The sequence below is a fragment of the Hyperoodon ampullatus genome (genome assembly GCF_949752795.1).
Source record: "Hyperoodon ampullatus genome assembly, chromosome: 12".
NCBI lineage: Eukaryota > Metazoa > Chordata > Mammalia > Artiodactyla > Ziphiidae > Hyperoodon > Hyperoodon ampullatus.
Window position 1 is genome coordinate 46,072,126 of NC_136925.1, and position 23,800 is coordinate 46,095,925.

At 39.5% G+C, this 23,800-nt stretch overlaps 1 protein-coding gene across 2 annotated transcripts in view; it reads left to right on the plus strand.

The window, feature by feature from the left end:
* DSE (dermatan sulfate epimerase) overlaps window positions 1–6,275 on the plus strand; it is a gene marked incomplete at its 5' end in the record, with an annotated part of 36,930 nt that extends 30,655 nt beyond the window's left edge. Inside the window, 2 exons of one of the 2 annotated variants that reach the window (XM_079716337.1) lie at window positions 1,830–2,037; window positions 4,428–6,275. In XM_079716337.1, coding sequence (XP_079572463.1) covers window positions 1,830–2,037; window positions 4,428–6,192 — 1,973 coding nt within the window. In that variant the 3' untranslated portion in view covers window positions 6,193–6,275. The remainder of the gene's footprint in view (window positions 1–1,829; window positions 2,038–4,427) is intronic. The other variant, XM_079716338.1, reaches the window with a different exon arrangement.
* Between the last annotated feature and the right edge of the window lie 17,525 nt (window positions 6,276–23,800).

A 23,800-nucleotide genomic window follows, 5' to 3' on the forward strand; every position in this document is an offset into this window, starting at 1 on the left:
TTTCTGCAGAAATCCCCTGGTCAATAATGTGTTAATACTCAAAATATTTTGTGGAAATAAATGGTATAAGATATAGAAAGCAAACCAAAAAATGAATTTCTGGGACTTCCCCGGCGGTCCAGTGGTTAAGACTCCGCTCTTCCACTACAGGGGGCGTGGGTTCAATCCCTGGTTGGGGAACTAAGACCCACGTGCCACGCAACACAGCTGAAAATTTTTTTAAAAAAAGAAAGAAAAAAATGAATTTCTATGAAACTTTTAATTTCTTGTTGCTATGTAGCTTAGCCTTTTAAGAGAACTGGCTCACACACACACACACACACACACATAAAGAGTTTATTCATTTCTAGGACAGCCTATAACTCTCCTTATTTCTAAACAGGACTATCGTGTTAGAAAAAGTTTAGGAGGTAAATTTTCATCAGGGTGGGTTTTCCCTCAGTGAAATGCAATTTTTTAGTTGAATGATTCTAGACCTACAGCAAACAATCCAGTTTTTAAATCTTTTTGCTCTGGTTATATACACATGGATTGGATAGAATCTCCATTGTTGGATTAGTTATCAAAAAAATACTGCAGAGCAAAAGAACCATGTTTAGTTTAGAAAAATTTAGTTTAGGCTCACATGCGGAACCCTATTGTTTTGGTTATCCTTAAGCATGCAGGAGAGGCCTCTTTTATCTTTAGTTTATCTTGGTAAACAAAGGCCATCTAAAGCAAGGGCCTTTAAGAGGTCTCAGTGCTTTGTAATTTGATCTGAGTTCTAACAGCCAGCCACATCAGGGCTTGGGTTTGCTGTAAACTGTGTATGTGGCTACTTCCTAAGGTGAAAAAGACAATATGAGCACCTCTAAGAGGAGAAATCATGTATTTGTGTCAATTAGTAAAACAACCTTTATTGGACATTTATGTGCCAGGCACTGTAATAGGCAGGGGATTCAGAGTAATAAAACATCCCATCTGCTTTTAAGATACAGGTTAGTAGAAGATTCAGAAAATCACATTTTATAGTAAGATGTACTTGGATGAGAGTTTACTAAACTGCTAGAAGCAAAAACATTAGCTGTAAATCATGTAAATATGGTCATGCAGGCATTTTTAGAAGGGATTCTGTGTTAAGTCAGTCTGTTCTCAACAACATTTCTTTTTTATTTTCTCTACAATGGCTATTCTAGTAACGATTATTCCTGTCTGACCCAGAATTTTATCTGGTCTTACCTACATTTGTTTTTCTGACCTATTCCAGTATGATCTTTACATTTTCTCTCTTTTCTTCAACTTCTAATAGTACATACAGGCAGGACCTTCTCTGGAATTGTTTCATTTTCTTCCCATAGAAACTCAGTTTCTCCCCGAAACCTTATAATTTCTGCTGTATTGGATGCCAAGTTGAAGCACCTTATGTTATTATCTTGGTCTGGGATGTGGGATGAGTTGGTGGGAAAGCTAGTGCTGATCCCAGGTTCAGGGACTCACCATGCACAAGAAGATAGATCTCCCATGTATCCATGCAATTATATTTGCCTGTAGCATGGACATTAGAAAATGAGGAAGGTAGGCAACAAACGTAAGCATTAATAGTTGTTTCCATTACCAAAGACAAGTTGCCACATGACAAACCTGCACACAGGTTTGTGGAAGACTTTCAGAAGGATTCTGATTAACTGGCCTGGGGTAGAGCGGGGGCATGGTGGTTTTTTGTTTCTTATTTTTATCTAAGGTACACAATTGAGTCTAATTTGGAACCAGGATTGAGAATCATTGTTTGGGCCTTTATGGAAGTAGGCAGTTTTTAACTTATCTTAATTCTGTCAAACTTCTTTCCCCAGGGTTTCAAAGAACTGTGGCTATTGCAGACTCAAATTACAACTGGTTTTATGGTCCAGAAAGCCAATTAGTGTTCCTGGATAAATTTGTCATGCGTAACGGCAGTGGTAACTGGTTGGCTGACCAGATCAGAAGGAACCGTGTGATGGAAGGTCCAGGGACGCCTTCCAAAGGGCAGCGCTGGTGTACGCTTCACACAGAATTTCTCTGGTATGCTACCTTGTACTGACTTTAAACAGAAATTGTACCCAGGGGTACAGCGTGCTAATATTTTTACCTTAAAAAAGAAAAACTAATCTACTTTTTAACACTTTCTCCACGCCACCTATGTACTCACAGCTTCAATTCAATTCATATCACAGTTTTGAAATTCTGTTAGAAACATTTCCTTCCATTTAAGATCTGATTACTGTTTGCGTTTTTGCTTTCCATGTATTAGAATACTAGGCTCACACTATTTCCTAGATATGCATGTTTTGATTTACATCATTTTTGAAATCATATAAAGAGAAAAACCACGTAATTTAGACTGAGTTATTCTGATAATCACACCAAAAAAAAACTAGTAAAATGTTTTGTTTTGATAAATGGAGCATTATAATCTTCTAATAGCAAAGCTGTTGCTAAATTTTCAAAACTATTTAAAAGTGGTGACAGTATTTGACAGTTTTACTTTGATAATAAAAGAACCATGTAATTTTTTTGCCTTAATCTTTTAAGCCTAGAAGGAGAAGCCAGGCTCTCCTTTTTAAAGTACTGCCAAATACATTTTTGGCATCCAATAAATTAAAATAAAAATTACAGGGAACTGGTTAATCATTAATCCCTGATGTCTTTTCAAGCTACTGAAATTTGCATTCAACTCCAAAGTAAGCTTCTGTGGTTTGATTGCTTCTTTTCATTTACAAAAAAAAAAAATTGAACAATTAAGAGGGAAAAAAAAGTAAAGTGGTAACTGAGGTAATTTAACCAGCATTTTTTTTTTTTAAGATGTTGGGGGTAGGAGTTTATTAATTTATTTATTTTATTTTTGCTGTGTTGGGTCTTCGTTTCTGTGTGAGGGCTTTCTCTAGTTGTGGCAAGCGGGGGCCACTCTTCATCGCGGTGCGCGGGCCTCTCACTGTCGCGGCCTCTCTTGTTGTGTAGCACAGGCTCCAGATGCGCAGGCTCAGTAGCTGTGGCTCACGGGCCGAGTTGCTCCGCGGCATGTGGGATCCTCCCAGACCAGGGCTTGAACCCGTGTCCCCTGCATTAGCAGGCAGACTCCCAACCACTGCGCCACCAGGGAAGCCCATAACCAGCATTTTTAAAAACTATCTTCACAGATGAACTGCATTATATTAACATGCAACCATTCTTGGCTCCTTTTAGGTATTTGAAGTAATTACTTAATAGTGTTTTTCACTTACCCGTAAATAAACAAGAGAGTTCTATAAAGCTGATTATAGGAGTCAGATTAATGTTAAGTCTAAGTAGATTCAGAAAGTGCCTTTATGGGAATATGAAAACTGACCAAAACCTGAGAGGAGGATGGCCAGTTCCACTTGTTTCTGGATTTGTTAAATCATCATAATTAAGCCAACACTGTACTAGACTGAAGCAGAGAGAAATTGCTGATGTCCGTAACTGAGACTCCAGAACAAAAGACAAAACAGCCCAAATCAAATAAATATCAATAAGATTAACTCTACCATAGGTGACTGATTCACTTTAGAGAAAAAGTATCTTAGAGCCTTTCTTCCCTTGAGCAGCAAATCATATGAACCTGTCAAGGCTGTTGTCTCAGATCACCAAAAGTGAACAGTCGTCTTCATTATTATTTTTGGAGCCTTCCTGAATCAAAACTTGTGTTCTTAATCATGGTGAAAGTTTGATGTGAATTATCTTACTTTGATAATAAACATCATACATTAAAATAAACTTATATCAAAAAAAAGCATGACATCATCTGCAGATTAAGACAAAACAAAACCTTGGAATCGGGCTAGGCAGTGGGTGGCATGATCATAAATCCTCCACTGTTAGATCATTTCCTGAATTTCATCCATTCATATTCTTAGATGTGGTGTTGGCAGTAAATTTTATCTAATATGTGAAATTCGACTCTATTTAAATTTATTTTTTTAGAGGGGGAAAAAGGTACTCTACCAAACTTTCAATAATATCAGTTGTTCGCAGAACAGTGCTTCCTTAGCACTCAAGGATTGCTAGAGTCCAAATCTTAACATGTGGTTTCCTAGAATAGGAGCCCCTCAACTAGAGGTTTGGATGAGCTGCTTAATTCTATGAGCCCCAGTCGTTTGGGTGGCAGTTCTGAAATCATTAAGTGAAGAGTGTCCACGTAGTGACTATCAGTAGCTGTCATTTCCGGCTCAAACCCTTCACAGTTGTAAAGACGCACTCCTCTCCCATTCACCAAGGGCATGATTATACGTGGGTGTTTTCAGAAATGCCCCTAACACAGTCTACGCTGCCAGTGCTCTGGGTGGCGTTTTTATGTTGTTTCCTCCAGCCACGTTGCCGTGTGGCCTCACAGCTCTGCTGTGTTCCTTTCACTTCTATCGGGAAACCATTTAATTTTAAAAAATTGATTCTTTCAGGTATGATGCCAGCTTGAAATCTGTCCCCCCTCCAGATTTTGGCACCCCAGCATTGCATTATTTTGAAGACTGGGGTGTTGTGACTTATGGAAGTGCGCTGCCTGCAGAAATCAATAGATCTTTCCTTTCCTTCAAGTCAGGAAAACTTGGGGGACGTGCAATATATGACATTGTCCACAGAAACAAATACAAAGACTGGATCAAAGGCTGGAGAAATTTTAATGCAGGGCATGAACATCCTGATCAAAACTCCTTTACTTTTGCTCCCAACGGTGTGCCTTTCATTACTGAGGCTCTCTATGGGCCAAAGTATACCTTCTTCAACAATGTTTTGATGTTTTCCCCAGCTGTGTCCAAGAGCTGCTTTTCTCCCTGGGAAGGTCAGGTCACAGAAGACTGTTCATCAAAATGGTCTAAATACAAGCATGACCTGGCAGCTAGCTGTCAGGGGAGAGTTGTTGCTGCAGTGGAGAAAAATGGGGTGGTTTTCATCCGAGGAGAGGGTGTGGGCGCTTATAACCCCCAGCTCCATCTGAAGAACGTTCAGAGGAATCTGATCCTCCTGCATCCACAGCTTCTCCTCCTCGTGGATCAGATACACCTGGGAGAGGACAGCCCCTTGGAGATAGCAGCAAGCTTCTTCCACAATGTGGATTTTTCTTTTGAGGAGACAGTGGTAGATGGGGTCCATGGGGCTTTCATCAGGCAGCGAGATGGGCTCTATAAAATGTACTGGATGGATGATACTGGCTACAGTGAGAAAGGAACCTTTGCTTCAGTGACATACCCTCGGGGCTATCCCTACAACGGGACCAACTATGTGAATGTCACCACACACCTCCGAAGTCCCATCACCAGGGCAGCTTACCTCTTCATAGGGCCCTCCGTAGATGTTCAGAGCTTCAGCATCCACGGAGACTCTCAACAACTGGATGTGTTCGTAGCCACCAGCGAGCATGCCTACGCCACTTACCTGTGGACAGGTGAGACTACAGAACAGTTGGCCTTGGCACAGGTCATTGCCGACCGTCAGAAAATTCTGTTTGACTGGAGTTCAGCCATCAAGAGCACCGTTGTCCCTGAGGTGAAGGACTACGCCGCTATTGTGGAACAGAACCTGCAGCATTTTAAGCCAGTGTTCCAGCTGCTGGAGAAGCAGATCCTGTCCCGAGTCCGGAACACAGCCAGCTTTAGGAAGACTGCTGAGCGCCTGCTGAGATTTTCAGATAAGAGACAGACTGAGGAGGCCATCGACAGGATTTTTGCCATATCACAGCAACAGCAGCAGCAGCAGCAAAGCAAGTCCAAGAAAAACCGAAGGGGAGGCAAGCGCTATAAATTTGTGGATGCCGTCCCTGATATTTTTGCACAGATTGAAGTCAATGAAAAAAAGATTCGACAGAAAGCTCAGATTTTGGCACAGAAAGAACTGCCCATAGATGAAGATGAAGAAATGAAAGACCTTTTAGATTTTGCAGATGTAACATATGAGAAACACAAAAATGGTGATTTGATGAAAGGCCGGTTTGGACAGGCTCGGATGGTGACGACGACTCGCAGCAGAGCCCCAGCGCTGTCTGCTTCGTATACCAGGCTGTTCCTGATTCTGAACATCGCTATTTTCTTTGTCATGTTGGCAATGCAACTGACTTATTTCCAGAGGGCCCAGAGCCTACATGGCCAAAGATGTCTTTATGCAGTCCTTCTAATAGACAGCTGTATTTTATTATGGTTGTACTCTTCTTGTTCCCAATCACAGTGTTAGCACTGAAGCTATAAATTGCTTGATCATTTTGTGGTCACAAGTCTGTGCAAAAAATAAAATCATTGCCCTCGTTTGTTACTGGATTTTTTTTCTCAGATTCTTTTAACAAATTAAGGGGAAGGTACTTTCACACAAGAAAGCAGGGACATGGAGAAATCAGTATGGGTAAAGGCAAAGAATTTATCAAAGGAATAGGAGTAGCTTGGTTGTCACATGGTGTTTCTGGAAGTGGCTTGGCTGAATTAGCAGTCCATATAATACTGCTCTTAAAAGAATAAAATGTCTGGTTTTAAGTAATATTTCTTCTTAAGAGAAAAAGACTTAGATAGAATTGGATTTTATTAATATTAATTTAATGCTATTAGCGATCTCCAGATACTATTTTATGAAAAGACTGAAGCACACAATTCTAAGAAATACAGAAAAAAAATTTTAATGGTGTAGTCATGTTGAAAATAAATGTTAATAAGTCCTGGTGTGGTGGTGTCACCTTCCTTAGAGAGTAATTCATGAGTTAAGTGAATAACACCATCTGTACATTGGGTTACTATTCAGATAACATAGTAAAATGATGGCAGAAGATTATTGAAAAATTTGGGATATATTTCCAGTGGAAAACATGTATCTATGAAAGAATTTCCTTGATGATGTTGGTTTCAGCTTGCACATAATTGACTGCTTTTACACACCCATTGGTTATTCAATAAATGAGACAATTACAGGTAACTTAATTTTCTATTTTCCTTCTATGGAAAACTGTTATAGACCCAATGACTAACTTCAAAATAAATATATCCTGAACACTGATTTCAGTACCAAAGAAGATGGGGAAGCTAAAATTTGGATATGATTCTTACTTTTTTTTAATAGAAAACTTTCTTCAATTTATTTTGCTAAATAAACATCATAATTGTGATTTTTCTATAGTGTCTTTCTTCATTTTTCCTTTACATTCAACAATTTTGAAATCTTTTAGGAATAACTGTTTATTTGAACATGCATTAATTAAACAAAGTAGAGTTGGAATTGAAAGAAGTAATTTCTCTGCTTATTTACCTTTTTGTTTTTTAAACATATTTTAAACATTTAAAACAAAAGCCAAATTCTGATATTTAAATAATACCAAACTTTTAAAACATAAAATTTTCATATTTATTTTCAGTTAAGTCCTCAGGAGGTAATAGCAACACAGAGTACTGGAAACACATTCCACAGATTGATATTTCAGCATAAGAAAATGATAAAAGGAACTTAAGAGTGAATTATCGTACATTTAGCATATTTGAGTTTTATGTATTTCTCCCTTGAAAACAAAATATGTTTGGCTCCAGTTTGTAACAAGAACACATTCCCTGATACAGGTCTAAGGTAATAATGACCATCTTTTCCTTTCACTTGTCCTTTTGGTTCATGGAAATACCAGTGAGTAACAGAAAATAAAAACATTCAGAAACTTATGAGCCCCTTTTTGCAGTTCTAATTTTGAACCTTCTTACATAAAAAAACACAAGTCTGACTTTTCACTGTGCTTCACTCATTATACTGGGAATCTAGAAGATGACTTCTGAGGAAGTATTTTTTTTTTCTTTTATGGAAGAAGTCTCTGGGGAGGATGTCATTACACACTGTTTAAAAGAATAATGTTTTCAAAAGAATAATGCTTCCGTTTGTCCTGCATGGATGCTGTTACGGGGCTTTAAACTTGCTTTATGTGACAGATTCTCCGTTTACTTAACCTCATTCGACATTCCTCTCTTCTAGTCTTTCTCATTCAGAAAGGATGAATTGTCTGAAATGATCAAAAGCAAATTTTGAAAAAGAAGGTAAATTGCTCTTTGAGGCTACCAAGCAAACCTGATCTCAGACCCAAAAACTCAGGCATACTTTCTCATAAAGATGAAGAGTGCAAGCGAGTGCCAAATCCAGCTTTCCTTTTGTTTTTACTAGGTTAGGGCAGACAATAAATTAGTCCCCACAGCATGATCCTAGTGTAACACATTAGCTCATTTTCAAAGCAACTTTTAAAAATATGGTAATCACATATCTTTAAAACAAAATTATTTGATGGGTTTATTTTCCTTCTAAGTGGACCTTGTATTTATTTCAATTAAAAAAATTTCCACAGTCAGTGACTTAAGTGGTTAAGTAAGGAAAAAGAATGCTGAGACAAATCACAGCTCTTCATAATGAGACATGTTTTATATCAGGGATAGCTAATATTTGAATAAAACTAAGGAACTCTTTGTATCTTCCAGAAAAGCAAGCCATGTTAAATCTCTCTTGAAACTGAGTAATTAATTATGGAATGTTCAGTGCTGCTCACTGTGAAAGGAGTGTTTCAAGTTCATTGGATAATATGGGAGCTTTTGTCTGGGGGACTGGCAGGACGTTAGTCCTCATCTTAGAGAAAATTTGGGAATCATTAGCAAATAGAGCTTGTCTGTGCAGTGGGAGGGTCATATTCCCTGGTGGATAACTGATTAGCCTCTTAACAGCCACGATGATGGATGAGACCTATCATTTGCTGAGAGAACAGTATTGAGATCATTGTTATAATTGTTAATAAAGTCAAGTGGAAGACATTCTCAATTCTCAGACTGTTTTAATAAATAGAATCTATTATAGCACCTATTTCTTCCACAAAGATTTAGTCATAGTTTTTAGGAAGTACCAAATGTTCCAGGGTTACTAGAGAATAGTTTTAAAAGGATATTATGCACACTGAATAATTTTTTAGAAGAAAAATTTATATTACACCTTAATCTGCTTTTAAAAAATTCTTGGTAGTTCACAAACCACCACAAAGGAATTGGAAATTTCTCCAAATTGTTAAGAGAAAGCAAGTCATGAAATGTTATATTTTTAAGTTAAAAAGTAAATGCATGTTTTTCCTTAGAAATATAAAACAAAATTAACTGGGCACTTTTGAGAGTTAAAGGAGAAGCAAGCAACAGATTCCAAGACTGTTCTAGGAAAACTAGGACATGGTCGTCTGTGTCTTAGATTAATTCAGGAAATAAAAGGGGCTAGGGATGTGTGTGAAGGTCTAACTTGAAATTTAGCGCTAAAAACAGGAACTTGAGATGATCTGATGCAGCCTCCAAAATCTGCAGGTGAGGAAACAGACTCAAGCAAAGTGGGCTTTTATCTGCTTATTCTTGTGCTTCATTTCTGTTGGCAAAGCCCACTGGCTTGATTTTTCCTCTTTATGCTCGCGTTGAGAAGAGGTCAGTTTCTGCAGCTTATTTAGCCTACTGGCAAAGGTGAACCATTTTGCCAGCAATGTTTCAGCTAGATATGTGCTTTACGCTATGTAACATCAGTGAAGTACTGACAAGGAAATCATGCATTCCAATACATGGTCTAAATATTTCAATTGTAGTCATCAATTTTGATAGGTTCAAACTCTATTAAGCAAGATGTAGTTGCCATGTGAAGAATAAAAGTTGATAAAGTTACATTATGACTTTCCTGTTCTTTTTCTTGGCTGTGCAGTTTCTCTTTGGGGGGTTTCTTTTTTGTTTTTGTTTTGTGTAAGTTATAAACATACATGATTGGAAAAGTAAAATAGTACTAGAAGGCTCATACTTTTAAACACCTCCTGCCCTCTCCCTTTTCACTCTTGATTTGTGCTTCCCAGAAGTAACCAATTTCTGACTATCTTAGCCATTGGGTCCATTACATCCTTGTTTATGTTAAGATCTAAAACTTCCTACCAGGGAAAAGAGGATTTATCTCTTTTTTCCATCTCCCCTTTCTTCATACCTGTTTCATTCACCGCCTTCCTTCTAACGGGGCTATCATAATTTTTGGCTAAGTCACTATTCAGTATTTATATGTTAAAACTATGTAAGTATGACTCAAAGGCTAGCCATAAAATGTACTTTCTTACTTTCATAAACAACTTTGGTTTCCCCAGAGTTAATGATTATTTTCTTCATTTCCTTAGTTGTCAAGCAACCTCATTTTATCCCCAAACTTTCCAATGTAAGTATGAATCTCCTCCCTCTGTCCAATCACATCTATGTAATTTGGCAGTTCTTTTTGTTCTTGGGGCCATCCTTGCATGATGGTTGTCTTCAAATCTCCTTTCTCCATCATTCTAAGGATTCTCGATACCACTTTTCTGTGTGAATCTTTTGTTTCCTGGACCCCATGCTTTCCTTTTTCTTCCTCAGTGTCTCTTTTTGATGGAGCATACCCTCCCCGAGAATCCTGAGAAAGGATGCACAGGGAGTAAAATCTTGCCTCCTTCCATTTCTGAAAAAAAAAGTTTATTCTCTCCCTCACTTGACTGATCATTTTTCCAAAAATTTTAGTCTGGAAATAACTTTTCCTCAGAGATGTGAAGGCATGGCTCTAGGACTCTCCAGTTTCTAGTGTAGCCATTGAGAATTCTGTTACCGAGTTTTCTCTTGGACAGAGATTTTAACCGGAGAAAGTCTGTCATCTCCCTGCTTAGTTCAGTGGAGAGATGCTGGAGGAGGGAATTGTTTAATAGGTCTAACTGCTTGTGTTCTCAAAGTCAAGTGGAGAAAGGGGCTAAAAGTCTCACTGTTTCATAAGTAGACACCTATCCTCTAATTACAGTGCCTCCACTCGGTTGTGCTGTGTCTTTAAACCAGAATCCCTCTTCTCAGTCTCTCCAGGGAGTCGAAGCCTCATCATCTGCTGGAGTCCAAGTGCATTCGGCCTACTGTGGTTCCATTTTCCACTCGCATGCATTCCCACTCTCACAGGCACCTACTTCCAATTCCTGAGCATCTTTGTGGTTCTGCTGAGTGAACTGGCTTGTTTCTGTCAACTCCAATCCCATTTTCTTGCTGGCTTATATTTCAGCCTCCTGTTTGGTTACCATTCAACCATCTACTCTCAGCTTCCATGGTCTTATTTTATTCTCCATTCATTCATTCTGAAATATTTTTTGAGTACCCACTAAGTGCGAGGCACTGTTCTGGTACTTGGAATACTACATTAGTGAATAAAAAAAATTAAGGTCCTGCCTTCTTGGTGCTTACATTCTAGGGATGGGTCTGACAAATTAGCATAATTCATAAGTAACTTATATAATCTATTAAAAGCTAATAGGTGCTACGGAGGGAAGGGAAAGATGGGATAAGGAGATTGAGAAGGGGAGGGAAAGATGGGATAAGGAGATTGAGAAGGGGAGGGTGGTCAGAATAGGCTCTGCTGATGTCCCCACTCCCACTGTCTTTTTCATTTTTAAAATCCCTTTAGTGGATTTAGTAGAGTTTCAGGAAGGATCAGAAATAATTCATATATTGAATCCAATATGTTTAACTAGAAGCCCCACTTCACTGTTCAGGTGAATTGACAAATAACAAGAATGACAGTAACGTGTGTTTATTGAGCACCTACTATGTGCCAGGTACTGTTTTAGGAACTGGAGATTTGGTAGAGAACAACAACAAAGTAAAACCTGGTCCTCATGTAGCTTATGATATGAGTGAGTGGGTGGATGGGAGGGGCAAAGAGCAACAAACTCAACAAAAATACACTAGGTCAAGTAGTGAAAAGTACTGTGGGGAATAGTCTAGATAGGAGATAATCAGCTCCCTTGACTAAGTCCAGAGGGGGAATATTTAAGGCCCAGCTCATAGGCAAAACATGTGACCAAAAGAGTGTCTATTTTGTGGGAGCATGTTGGTCAAAAGATGATTAATCAAGGGGCCCTCAGGATACTGTGTCTCTGAGTCTCATTTACTGTAGAAGAGCAGATTGCCTGACTTGGCTTTGATCCAATCACCTGACTGTCCCTTAATAAACAGAAAATTGTCCAAACCTTCCTGCCATTTCTATTTTCAGCCTGCCTGTTTCAGGGACTTCACCTAGACGTGTGGCTGGAGTGTAGGGTGTGTAATGGAAAGGTGGTGGGAAACAAAACTGGGAAGGTAAACGGGGGTGCAGAGGAGGTGCTCCTTTCTTCCCCCTCCACTTAATTTTTTAAAATAACGCCAATTGTATGAGCATTTTGAGTAATCCAGGCAGTTGGAATACCTTCCACATGGGAAAAGTAAAAATGCTTCTTCTTTTCCATGTCTTATTGGGAAGTTTGTGTTGTAGAAGAATCATATGATTTTCGTGGTGAATCTCAAAGGAAACACCAATGATTTGGGAAGGGTCTTTGAGGCTTTGGTTTAAGGTAGATTTTCTTAAAGCAAGAGCTTCTAAAAACATTTCAGTCAGCCCATCACTTTCCAAATTAAATAAGGAAAAGTGATTTTAGTATATATTTAAGAATTATTTTCTGAACAAAAATGTTTTCGGTGGTTTAGGTACCTTCTTTTTCTTTCAAAGAAATAGTAATAACGGTATTGGAAATACCTTTCTGTCTGAAGGGAACATCTTGTCAATTTTCCCTACTTTTCCTTTTTTTTCCATTTTTCAGCATTTATTATTTAGCACTTCTAAAATTTTGTCCAGGATAAGAGACAACCGGTAAAATAAAAGAAATTCCCATTTATTGCCTTCCTGTGCAGATACTCTTGATTTCTTAGCTCCTTCACCCCACTCTCTAAGGAATTTGTTTTACTGACGGAAGGATGGACCCATGACATTTATTAGAGTTCTGAGGAGAATTCTTGGAGCCCTTAATATATTCCATATTTAAAGCTCTGTTCTTAATAAAAAAGAATTGAAGAGAGGAAAATGTGATTATTTTGAAAGATGAATTCACAGAACTTTTTATCAAAGTTGAATATACATTGCAATAACAATTTAAAACATTGCTATTACTGAATATTGCCCTTGGGTAGCTCACACTTAGGAGATATAAAGAGATTATAAAAGTCGCTACTCCACCTGTCTTCCCCACTGGACTACACTCCTTGGGGGCTACATTCCTTGGACTACACTCTCTTGCTTATTGTATGTACATGGTTCTTAAACAGTACCTGGCACATACATGGTATTCAAAAAATACTTCATGAATTGACTAACTGAATACAAGAATGGAGCACAGAAGACTGTGGCCCCAAAAGACCTTAACATACAAAGCTCCAGCTCTTACAATGAGCTGACATCACTAATCTCCCACACACTAGATCCTAGAGCTGTTTCAACATTGTCACCTCTGGGCTATGTGGTGGCCCTAAAAAATCAATGTTCAGGACAGGGTACATGAAAAAGACAGATGTTAACAAGATACACATACAGCTGCTATATGGCTGTTACACATGTGGCGGTCCCCTGTGGGATAGAAAGCCCAGATGCCAAAGCACAACTTAAAATAACACACCGTTTGTGTGGGATGTTGTAAACCACCAGTAATCAACAGACTGTTGCTAAGCTTCAGCAGTTACCCATGAGGATGCCTTTTGAGTGCAATCCAGCAAGCGAGGCTATGCCAGCACAGCTGACTTCCTAAAGAACACAGGACAGTGCAGTGTGGGTGCAGGGGATGTGGGCAGGCAGTGCGGCTGGGAGGGTGGCTTGTTCAGCTGGCTTTACAGCCACACCTACAGACATGGAGAGTCCCACCTTGGCACCTCGGAATACGCCAGACTTCCTCAAAAAGACTCTGGCAAGGGCTTCTCATTGCGGTGGCTTCTCTTGTTGCAGAGCGCGGGCTCTAGGCGCACGGGCTTCAGTAGTTGCAGCACGTGGGCTCAGTAGTTGTGACTCGTGGGATCTGGAGTGCAGGCTCAGTAGTTGTGGCACACGGGCTTAGTTGCTCCGCGGCATGTGAGATCTTCCCAGACCAGGGATCGAACCCATGTCCCCTGCATTGGCAGGCGGATTCTTAACCACTGTGCCACCAGGGATGTCCAATATTTGGCTTTAATTATTTGGAATGTTCAAAATGCCACATTATAATCATTTAAACTATTAATTGAGTTATCAGCATAGTTATATCAAACCTATTTTGATATAGCAATTTTTTACCTTTAATCTTGTGAAACTGAAAAGAGTAAGCAAATTTTTCTTGTCAAAATAGATTTTAAAAAATAAGATAGACTAAAGGATATACCTGTAATTTAGAAATTACTACAACTCTGTCAGAGTTTAGGATCCTGCAGGACAGCTTACAGAGAGTGTAAGATACACCATTAGAGCAAAATCAGACTTCTGTTTTTAGTTTCTAGTCTCATCCTGCACTCAGACTGTGAGTTATTTTGACGCTTTCAAAATAGAAGAGCGTCATAAAGGTAAAAACAAATTATTTACTAATTAATTCATACCCATCTTTAATTTAGTATTGTTTTCTGGACTTTGCCCTCAGTCATAGATGTTTGTGGTTTTTCAGGTGGTTGAAATTAATGAAGTCATTGTAAAACTTGTGTTTTTTGTTGGCCAGCTCATAATTTCTACAAAATAAACCCACTTATCACCCTCTCCTAAAGAAGACAAAGATTTGGCTGAAATAGTTATTAACAGGTGTGAAGATACGGAAGAGGCTACAGAATATTTCTTTCACAAACAATACATCTTTCAGACATCCAATCGTTTGTCACTCACATTGGCTTTTTAAACTCCAGCATTACATGGAAGAAAAATATGGAACTTTTGTCTTCTGTTTGGGCACATTAAAAAAATTCTTTGTTTTTCACATTTGATTGAATTTTGTCACTTCTTGGTTGAGTGTTTGTATTTTTGGAGGCCATGACTGTTTCTTTAATAAGCTAGAATTGTGTATTATAGAATGTTAGAGTTAAGAAGGACCCTGAAGATGATCTAGTCTAACCCTCACATTTTACAGTTGAGGAAACACCTTGCTTGGCATTTCTTCACTGTAGTGCAGGTGAGGGCATCACCTAAATCATCACTGCCTGTTTTGACTTTTCTACTGCTAGTTAGATCAACCCTAGGTTGGGAAATAAGGTTTACAATGCCATCAATCTGGCTGTTGGACTGTTCTTCCCCAAAATAATTTCAAGTGAGTTAAAGGCTTAAATTTTTGAATTATATTAATTTATTTCATTAAATAAAGATGGCTGATAGTTTGCTTACTAAACTTCCTGTTCTTTCTTTGGTTCTTGGTTAGATGAGCAAGTTAAGTGTTAATGCCCCATAGAGCACAGTAGCCTATTATATGGTGCCTTAGCGCCCTCTAGCACATCTCTGAGTCACCACTGTTAAAAAATCTTTTACAAAATGTATTTGTGAAACTAAAATGTTCTAAGTACTGTGCTGGGTTCTTTACACTATCTCATTCTATTTTTTAATACAGAAATTGTATGACAAAGGTTGAGACAGCTCCCAGTCAAGACCCCAAGACAATAACCATTTTCCTTGTGATTCTTAATCACTTCTTTTTCTCTACAGTTTTGTCGCTTTTGTATACATCCTCAGAAAGTAAAGTTTAGTTTTGTCTGTTTCTGAACTTTTTATGAATGGACTCATACTGAATATATTCTTTGTGTTTGATTTCTATTGCTCCACATTATGTTTTTAAGAGTCATCCTTGTTGTTGATTGTTGCTATAGTAGTATTTATTTATATTGCTGTATAGTATTCTATTGTTTGAATATTTCGCAGTTTATCTTGTCTGCTGTTGTTGGATATTTGTTCTTTGATTTTTAACCAGTTTTCACAGAATGCAAACAATACTACTATGAGGTGTTTCTACCCTGTTCACATGTGCATAACACTTTCTAGGGTATATTCAGATTCCTTTTTCATGACTGTGTGGCAGAAAGAGAGTGAGATGAGGTAATAAGGGTCTGTCCACTTTCATTGAGGATGGAGAGGTCCAATCTGAGAAATGGTCCTCAGGAAGAATTGAGCTGCACAGGAAATGGAGTGGCATCCACAGCTGACCCTGAGTTTTCTAGCTTGAAAGACTGATACCCTTAACTGACATCAAAACTCTGGAGGAGAAATAAGTTTTAGGGAAAAGAGAGTTCTGTTCTGGGTTTGAGGTGACTGCTGGGCATATAAGTGAAAATATCTGCTAGGCAATCAGAAATGCCTATCTAGAACTTAGGAAAAGGAAGAGCGGGAGATGAAGATTTGGAAATGGTAACATACAGTTGGCTGTCAAAGCCAAGGGAAAGGAGAATAAGGATAACTGACAACACTTTTTGAGCATTTACTATGGGCCAGGCATTGTGCTAAGAATGTTACTTGTAACAACTCACTATCTAAACAACAACCCAATCAGGCAAGGTAATATTATTATTTTCATTTTACAGATGAGAGAATTGAGGCACAGAGAGGCCAACTGGCTTGCCCAAGATCACACAGGTAGTCAGTGGTGGCACCAAGAGATTATTCAGAAGTTTATGTGGAAAGGATCGAACTTTAGTGAGCACCAATATTAATGGCTGGAAGGCAGAGGAGCCTGGGAAGGAGACTCAGATGAAGTCATCAAGTTAGGAGGAGAGCCAGAAGAGTGTAATTAATAGTCAAACATAAATTAACTTAATAAGGGAAGTACTGCAGGTGCCTAGCCCTACTGGGGGAGGTCAGGTAGCATACCAAAGTAGAGGCACATATAGTCTGAGTCTAGGTGTCAACAAAACCTACTCAGGCTCAGTTCATTGCTTCCAAGAAAGGAAGTGAAAACCTCTTTATGGAATCTAATAATAAAATATAGAAAAATAGTTATTTCCCTTTGGTTGCTGTCTACAGCTAAAGTACAAAGAAAAATCTCTCCCCTAAGTAATTCAGTTATGTATGGGTATGGGAAGATGGTGGAGAAGTGGGGCAGGTAGTGGGGAAGTTGAGCAGTACATTCCAGACAACTCTGCTGAGTAAACAAGCTATGCCCGGCAGGAAGGAGGCCAGGAGTAAGTCACGGGACAGTCCCTGCTCTGCCAAGCCCTGCGGCCCTAACAAACATCCCCCACTGTGGTTTGGTGACACTGATGAAAGTGGGTGGGAATGGGTGTCAAGGTGGCCCTACAGCTGTACCGGGACCTGCCCGATGGCCTTGTCCTCTCCTTGGTATTGCCCTGTTCCTGTCTGCATAGACTTACTTACTGTCTGTCACAAGGTTGGCAATTCAAGATGCTTTATGTTATTCTGAGCTGGGTGGCATGCCCAGAAGGGCTCAAGTTCTGAGCTGAAGAAAGCAGGCATGGTGCTGACTCTGCAGTAAGAGCAGAGAACATCCAAGTCTGCTTCTTGTTCATTCATTCATTTGCTGATTCACTCATTAGTCCCACAAATATTTATTGAACACCTATAATGTCCTGGGTACTATGCTAAGACCTGTGTGACCAAAAAGGGATTAAATCAAACATGGTCCTTGTCCTCATGAAAGGGATAATCTAGCTGGGGATTTGAAAGACATAGTAAGCAGCAAATAAAAGACTATAGAACTATCATATGAAATAAGGAAACAAATATGAGACTAAAAAAGGTCAAGGGATGGATGGGGGAATTGAAAAAGAATGGTCATAGAAGACACGGTAGACACATCCCATGTCCAGTTCTCTTTTCCTCAAAGTCCTGGGAGAGGACCATACTTCTTCTTTCCCTTGCAGTTAGGTAGAGCCTTGTGACTAGTTCTGACCAGATATTGATACCGGAACAGGGCATTTCCATAATAAAAGTCTCTTTTTGTCTTCCTCACTACTTGTCCCATTTCTCTACCATCTTCCCATACTCACACATAAGTGAATTACTTGACAGAGGGATTTTCTTTGTACTTTAGCTGTGGGCAGCAACCAAAGGGAAAGAACTATTTTTCTATATTTTATTATTAGATTCTTTAAAGACATTTTACTTCCTTTCCTAAAATATGTGGCAATAGCTTAGCAGTCCAGTGGTGGATGGAAAGCACAGAAACTGATCATGGAGGCTGGAGAGATGGCATTTCTTCTTATGTGGTTGTTGATAAAACTGACTCATGCCTTAACTTGGAAGGAAGATTATGTAGCTTCAAAAAATGTGACTCTAGGGAGAAAGATTGGAAAACAATGTTTCTAGTGTGTGTTGGCTGCTACTGGCTATGTCTTGGCAAGGCTTTATAAGCTAAAAAAGGAACTGGTTGATTTGTAAGCAGAAATGAACAGGAATAGAAATATTTTACAAAACTAGGGCTTGCAAAACTGGAAAACCTGATGAGTTTTAGATTCCAAACACTAAGAGGGAAATTTAGGAAACCTCAAAAGACAAAGTCCATTAAAATAAACCCGTGGAAAGGCCAAATTAAAAGTATGGTCTCCACACCTATTGGTAATACCTCTCAGTAAATTAAGGAACTTCAAGGCAAAGGTAGAATTAAGATATTCAATTGGATAAAGAGCCAGGACAAAGATCAAAGTACAATTTTTCTACAGAAAACTGTAGTCTCATATTTACTCAGGGTACCTGTAATGGCAAGAGAGAGACAGATTATATCTATATCTATACCTACACCTATACCTACACCTATACCTACACCTATACCTATACCTATACCTATACCTATACCTATACCTATACCTATACCTCTATCTTTACCTAGAGAGAGAATGGAGCAAGAAAGCAAAAAGATACAGCAGATCTGAGAACCATGTTTTGAAAACAACTGAGTATAGATATTGGCAAATATAGTTTACTGAATAAAAAAGACAAGAAGCTTATGAAAATCTGAGAGACATTTATAGTCAAAGGAATCGTAATCCCAACTGGACCTGTGGTCTTTCAACGTTGTACAAGTAGCACGTGGATGAAGAAAACTACTCAGCCACCAAGAAAGGCAAGTGCGCATTAAGTAGTATTGAGCCAAGGAAGATAACAGAAGACCTTCCAGAGGGTCGAGTCATGAGAATCAAAGAACATTTTGCAGTCACCAGGGTAGGGACCTCTGTGGTGTTTGCCCAGGAGTAATTCAGAATTGTAACAGGTTAGTTATTGCCTGCTGCCTACTTCCATTTTTCCCTTTCAGGATGGAGTGTTTCCTGTGGTTGCCCTGGCCCTGTTCCTCCACTAGGCATTGTCTGTGGCAAACGGATTAATCTATTACTGTGAATTCATAGTCTGAGGACCAAGAAGGGCCACATGAAGACCTGATGTGGAGACTATCACACACTACCCAGATATTCTGGACTGTGAGCTCCATGTCATGACCGGTTTGGACTTTCAGTTTGTTTCTTTGGGGAAGATTAGTGAGTTTCAGCCTCTCATCTACTTCCTTCCCTCTCCACCCAACTTTCCTCCTGGCCTTGTTTCTATCCCAACAGTGGGCACACAGAAGACTCTACAGAGCACAGCTGGAGCCTCGTCTGAATGGGGCAGGTGGCTCTTTCCATCCTGTATCCCCCAGGGCTTGGGCAGACGCCACCAGATCCCGAGCCCATCTTTTCCACTTATCCTCCTGTTGATTTTTGACACCTTTCAGTTCTCAAACGGTTCTTTATCTTCCATATTCTTTAAACACAGTTTCTCACTAGGATTTATTACTTTTGGCAACAAGAGGTGAGTTATTAGGATTCTAGGTTCAGGGAGCAGCCCTTGATATGAGCCCTGTGTGCAAAGAAAGAGAAAGAAGAGACTGAAAAAGCCTCTTGCCAGAGATGTTCCTTAGACCTTCTCATTACATCAAGGTATTTTATATTAGTTTTTTTAATTGTTGAAGTAACATATGCATGTTAAAAAATCAAATACTGTATATATATCTTAAAACTTTTTGCTTTATTTTTACACAAATGGATTGTGTGACATGCAGTGTTTTTGCTTGCCTTTTTCAATTACCATGTCTACTCTGTCTTTTCAACCATACCAGCACATACAGATCGACCTCAATCATATGGATCTGCTTTGTATTCTATTGCATAGATGCCCATAATTTATATATATAGTTCTCTACAATGGGACCTTATCTGACTGTGAATGTTTTAAATATGCAGCATATTTCATGTGATTTATTCTTTTAGGGAAGATCTTTCACAACAGTTTAACTTCTCCAGTGAGTTGATTTAAATTTTTGAGATTTTGCAATAGCCACATTTATAATTTGAAGAAACACAAATTTTCTCCTGTTAAGTTATTTTCATTTTCTTTATCTTAATCCTTTAATCTTATTTGTTATTCATCATTATTATCTTTGGAAATCCAAATCTTTGGTCATAGTTCATAAACTAGCAAACCAAATTTGAGTTCAGGGGAACTAGGCTTGTGATGAAGCAAAGTATAAATGGCCATTGACAGTGAAGCTCTATCCCATGTTAAAATCACTCTAAAATGACTATCTGAATCGATGGGAAAACACAATTTAATGTGTGTTTATCAAGATTCCTAATAGATACAGGTCTTAAGAACCATGGAAGGAAAACTGGGACCTTTAATAGCCTTTTATGGTACCAGACGATGATGATGGTGGTGACAACAAAGACTGGCCACATCTAGGTTCTCAGAGTTAAAATAATCATCTACCATAAGAAAAAAAATTTGGGGGGTGGGAATCACGGAATACTTAACATTTTGTGATAGGTTTAGGAAATTCATGCTCAGAAAAGGGGAAACTAATCTATTAAAAGGTTACTTGAAATGTTATGGGATTGCCACTTAGCAAATGACACTGCTGTGCTACGGAAAAGTCTGAACGTTCCTTCTTTCCGCTTTATACTTCCAGAGGAAGAACTTTTATAAACATTCAAAAATCTTATTATATTAACATGTCCCAGGTCCCAGACTCTCAGATACATTACTTAACATAAACAGTATATTCCACAAGTTACAGCATGCAGAAAGGTATACTCTAAGACTCAGAATGTCAGACATTCTAAATTTACTTGTTATTTTGGCATCCAAAGTTGTGTCTTGCATATTGCAGATACTTAAAAGATATATGGGGCTTCCCTGGTGGCGCAGTGGTTGAGAGTCCGCCTGCTGATGCAGGGGACACGGGTTCGTGCCCTGGTCTGGGAAGATCCCACGTGCCGCGGAGCGGCTAGGCCCATGAGCCATGGCCGCTGAGCCTGCGCGTCTGGAGCCTGTGCTCCGCAACGGGAGAGGCCACAGCAGCGAGAGGCCCGCGTACCGCAAAAAAAAAAAAAGATATATGAACCTTAATTTGATTTTACTCTCATGGGTCTTGGGGCCAGGATTGACACTTTGCTGGAATCTAGCAGTTGTATTCCAAGCAGGACCATACAAAATTAGTCTAAGTTCTCATGAGAACTACAGAGACTAATGTTTGACATCCAGCTCACTTAAGGATGACTGCAAGGAACTTTCAGATTCACAGTGTGAATGTATACTTCCTTTCAAGAGTTTCTCTTGCTTTCTTTTCCAAGAAATGTTTTGTGGTTCCTGAAACCCATTTCTGACACCGATAATAACAGTGTTGAGAAACAAAGTACTACAGTTTAACAAAACAAAACAAAACCCATAACCATTGGTTTTTCGCTGTGTTTAACATGAGAGTCTCTCACTCATTTCTTAAAAGCTAAAGTAAACTGATGTTAAATTATAGGTTTTCAAAAGTGTAAAGTTCTTTCAAATATTATTTAGTGTATTCTCAGAGAAAATTCTTGAATCTTCTTGAATTACTATGTTACTCTATTTGCACTAAAGGCTGAACTTCTGAGCAATGGCCTCTCAGAACAGAGCCGAGTATAAAGGGCTGGACAATCTTCAATAGACCCAGAACTAGAACCACCCACTGCTCCAGAGGTGGTAAGGGTGGGTGTCCGGGCACTAGACTCAAATCAGGGGCTGGGAGGAAATTCAGGCTGGTGGGCCGCAGCTGGACTCTAATAGTTATGGAAACCTGGAATAAGTACAGAAGGATCATCTTATCTGGGAGATCTGTGATCGGGGGAGCACAGTGGTGGCATCCCCAGGAGGTGGTGTTTAGAGACAGAAGCTGACAGGATAATAGGTGAGGATGCAGCTCAGTCTGTAATGAGTTTCTGGGGGCAGGATCGTAAACTGCATACTCTGGTCTATGAAGCCCGTAAACCTGACCTTCCACCTGCAGCTCTGTCCTCGTGATGCACCACCTTCCTTCTCACTCTCAATGCTCTCGTCACTCCGGCTGTCTTTCTAACCGCAGAATACTAAGCTCCTTTACACCCAGAGCCTTTGTCATTCGCATTTCTGCTTGAATGTCTTCTCCTCATAGAGGCTTTCTCAGGAAAACTCTGTACCACATGATTGCATTTTAATTATCTGCGTAACCTGAGGACGTTCCCCCTCATCATCTATATCCTCTCGACTAGAACATAAGCTCAATGAAAGCAGGGCATCTCTTGGTCTTGTTCCTAGTTGCACCCAATAACACCAGGCACTTTTTTAGGTACCTAGCATATTCTGGGTGCTTATTAAATCTTTAAATGAATGACTGAATGAACAAATGAACTAATTAATAAATTGGTTAACAAATGAATTACTCTAGTCAGGATAGTAACAAAAAATAAATGAAACCAAATCCTTGACAGCGGCGAGGAAGAAGAGGAAGGCTGTCGCCAGATGCAAATGTCTTAATAAATGAAGGGAATGAAAACAGATTGCAGGACTGAGGTGACGGAGGAGGTCATGCTGAACAGCTTGAGCCCTGATGGAGAATAAACTATTAGAAGTGATGGAAAAAGTCCAGGTGTGGATGTAGTAGTGGGGGAATGCCAGCGCTCCCTCTTGTTCTGAGAAATGTGGGAGAATAAATAAATCTCATTCAAGAGAATGGAAGGGTATGTTTGAGTTAGGTTACAATTAAGGGAGATTTGGATAAAGCCATCTGCACAAAGGTTGTGATATAGTGGAATTTGTTCATGACGGTATGTGGAAAGCGTGGGAAAGGAGGCAACATCTCAGAGACGTAGGGTGGCAGTGAAGAGAGGAGAAGGGTCACCCACAGGAAAAGGGAAGGAAGATTTTTTGCATATGTGGGCTTACAGAGATGATAGAGCAAAAGTGATTTGCCTCAAACAGGCAACTTCGATGCAAGTTTACAGGAAGCCTGGCAGTACCTGGTCCAACTCCAGAGAAGAGGGCCCCAACTGTCCAGCATGACAGAAAGCACCTTGATCTGGGGACAGATTCTGAACACTCACACAGAGAGAGGAGCTATTCATCCCAGTGCCAGGTGGTTCTGTGCCAGGAACTGGTGGTGGGAGGGAGCTCAGGAGGCAAGTTGAACTAAGAAAAGAGTAACATGCTCCTGCCCCGTCTCTAACAGTTCATTCGGCTCTGTGGGCGACCTGTTCTTCCCCGATAAATAAGGCAAACCTAGGGGATGGGCTTGAGCAGCAACCAGTTCACTGCGACCTGCCCCCCAGACTCTGTATCCAGACACCCTCCTTGAAGTGAAATGGACAGCTAAGGGCACACTGATCCTCTGAAGGTCTTGGAGGATCATTGAGTCACTGAATACAATCCTTGATCTAAAATAGAGCATTCATTTGGATTCCTTTTTTTTTTTTTACATCTTTATTGGAGTATAATTGCTTTACAATGGTGTATTAGTTTCTGCTTTATAACAAAGTGAATCAGTTATACGTATACATATGTTCCTATATCTCTTCCCTCTTGCGTCTCCCTCCCTCCCACCCTCCCTAATTAATGTACAACACAGTTGTCTGTTGTCTCTTCCTGACGTTGTAAGGTGAGAGGTAATCCCTCACACTGAGCATTCGTTAATAGGCACACCCTGTGTGTAAAAGTGCTTTACAGATGCTACGCAATTTACTTGTCTCAACAATCTTGAAAAGTGAGC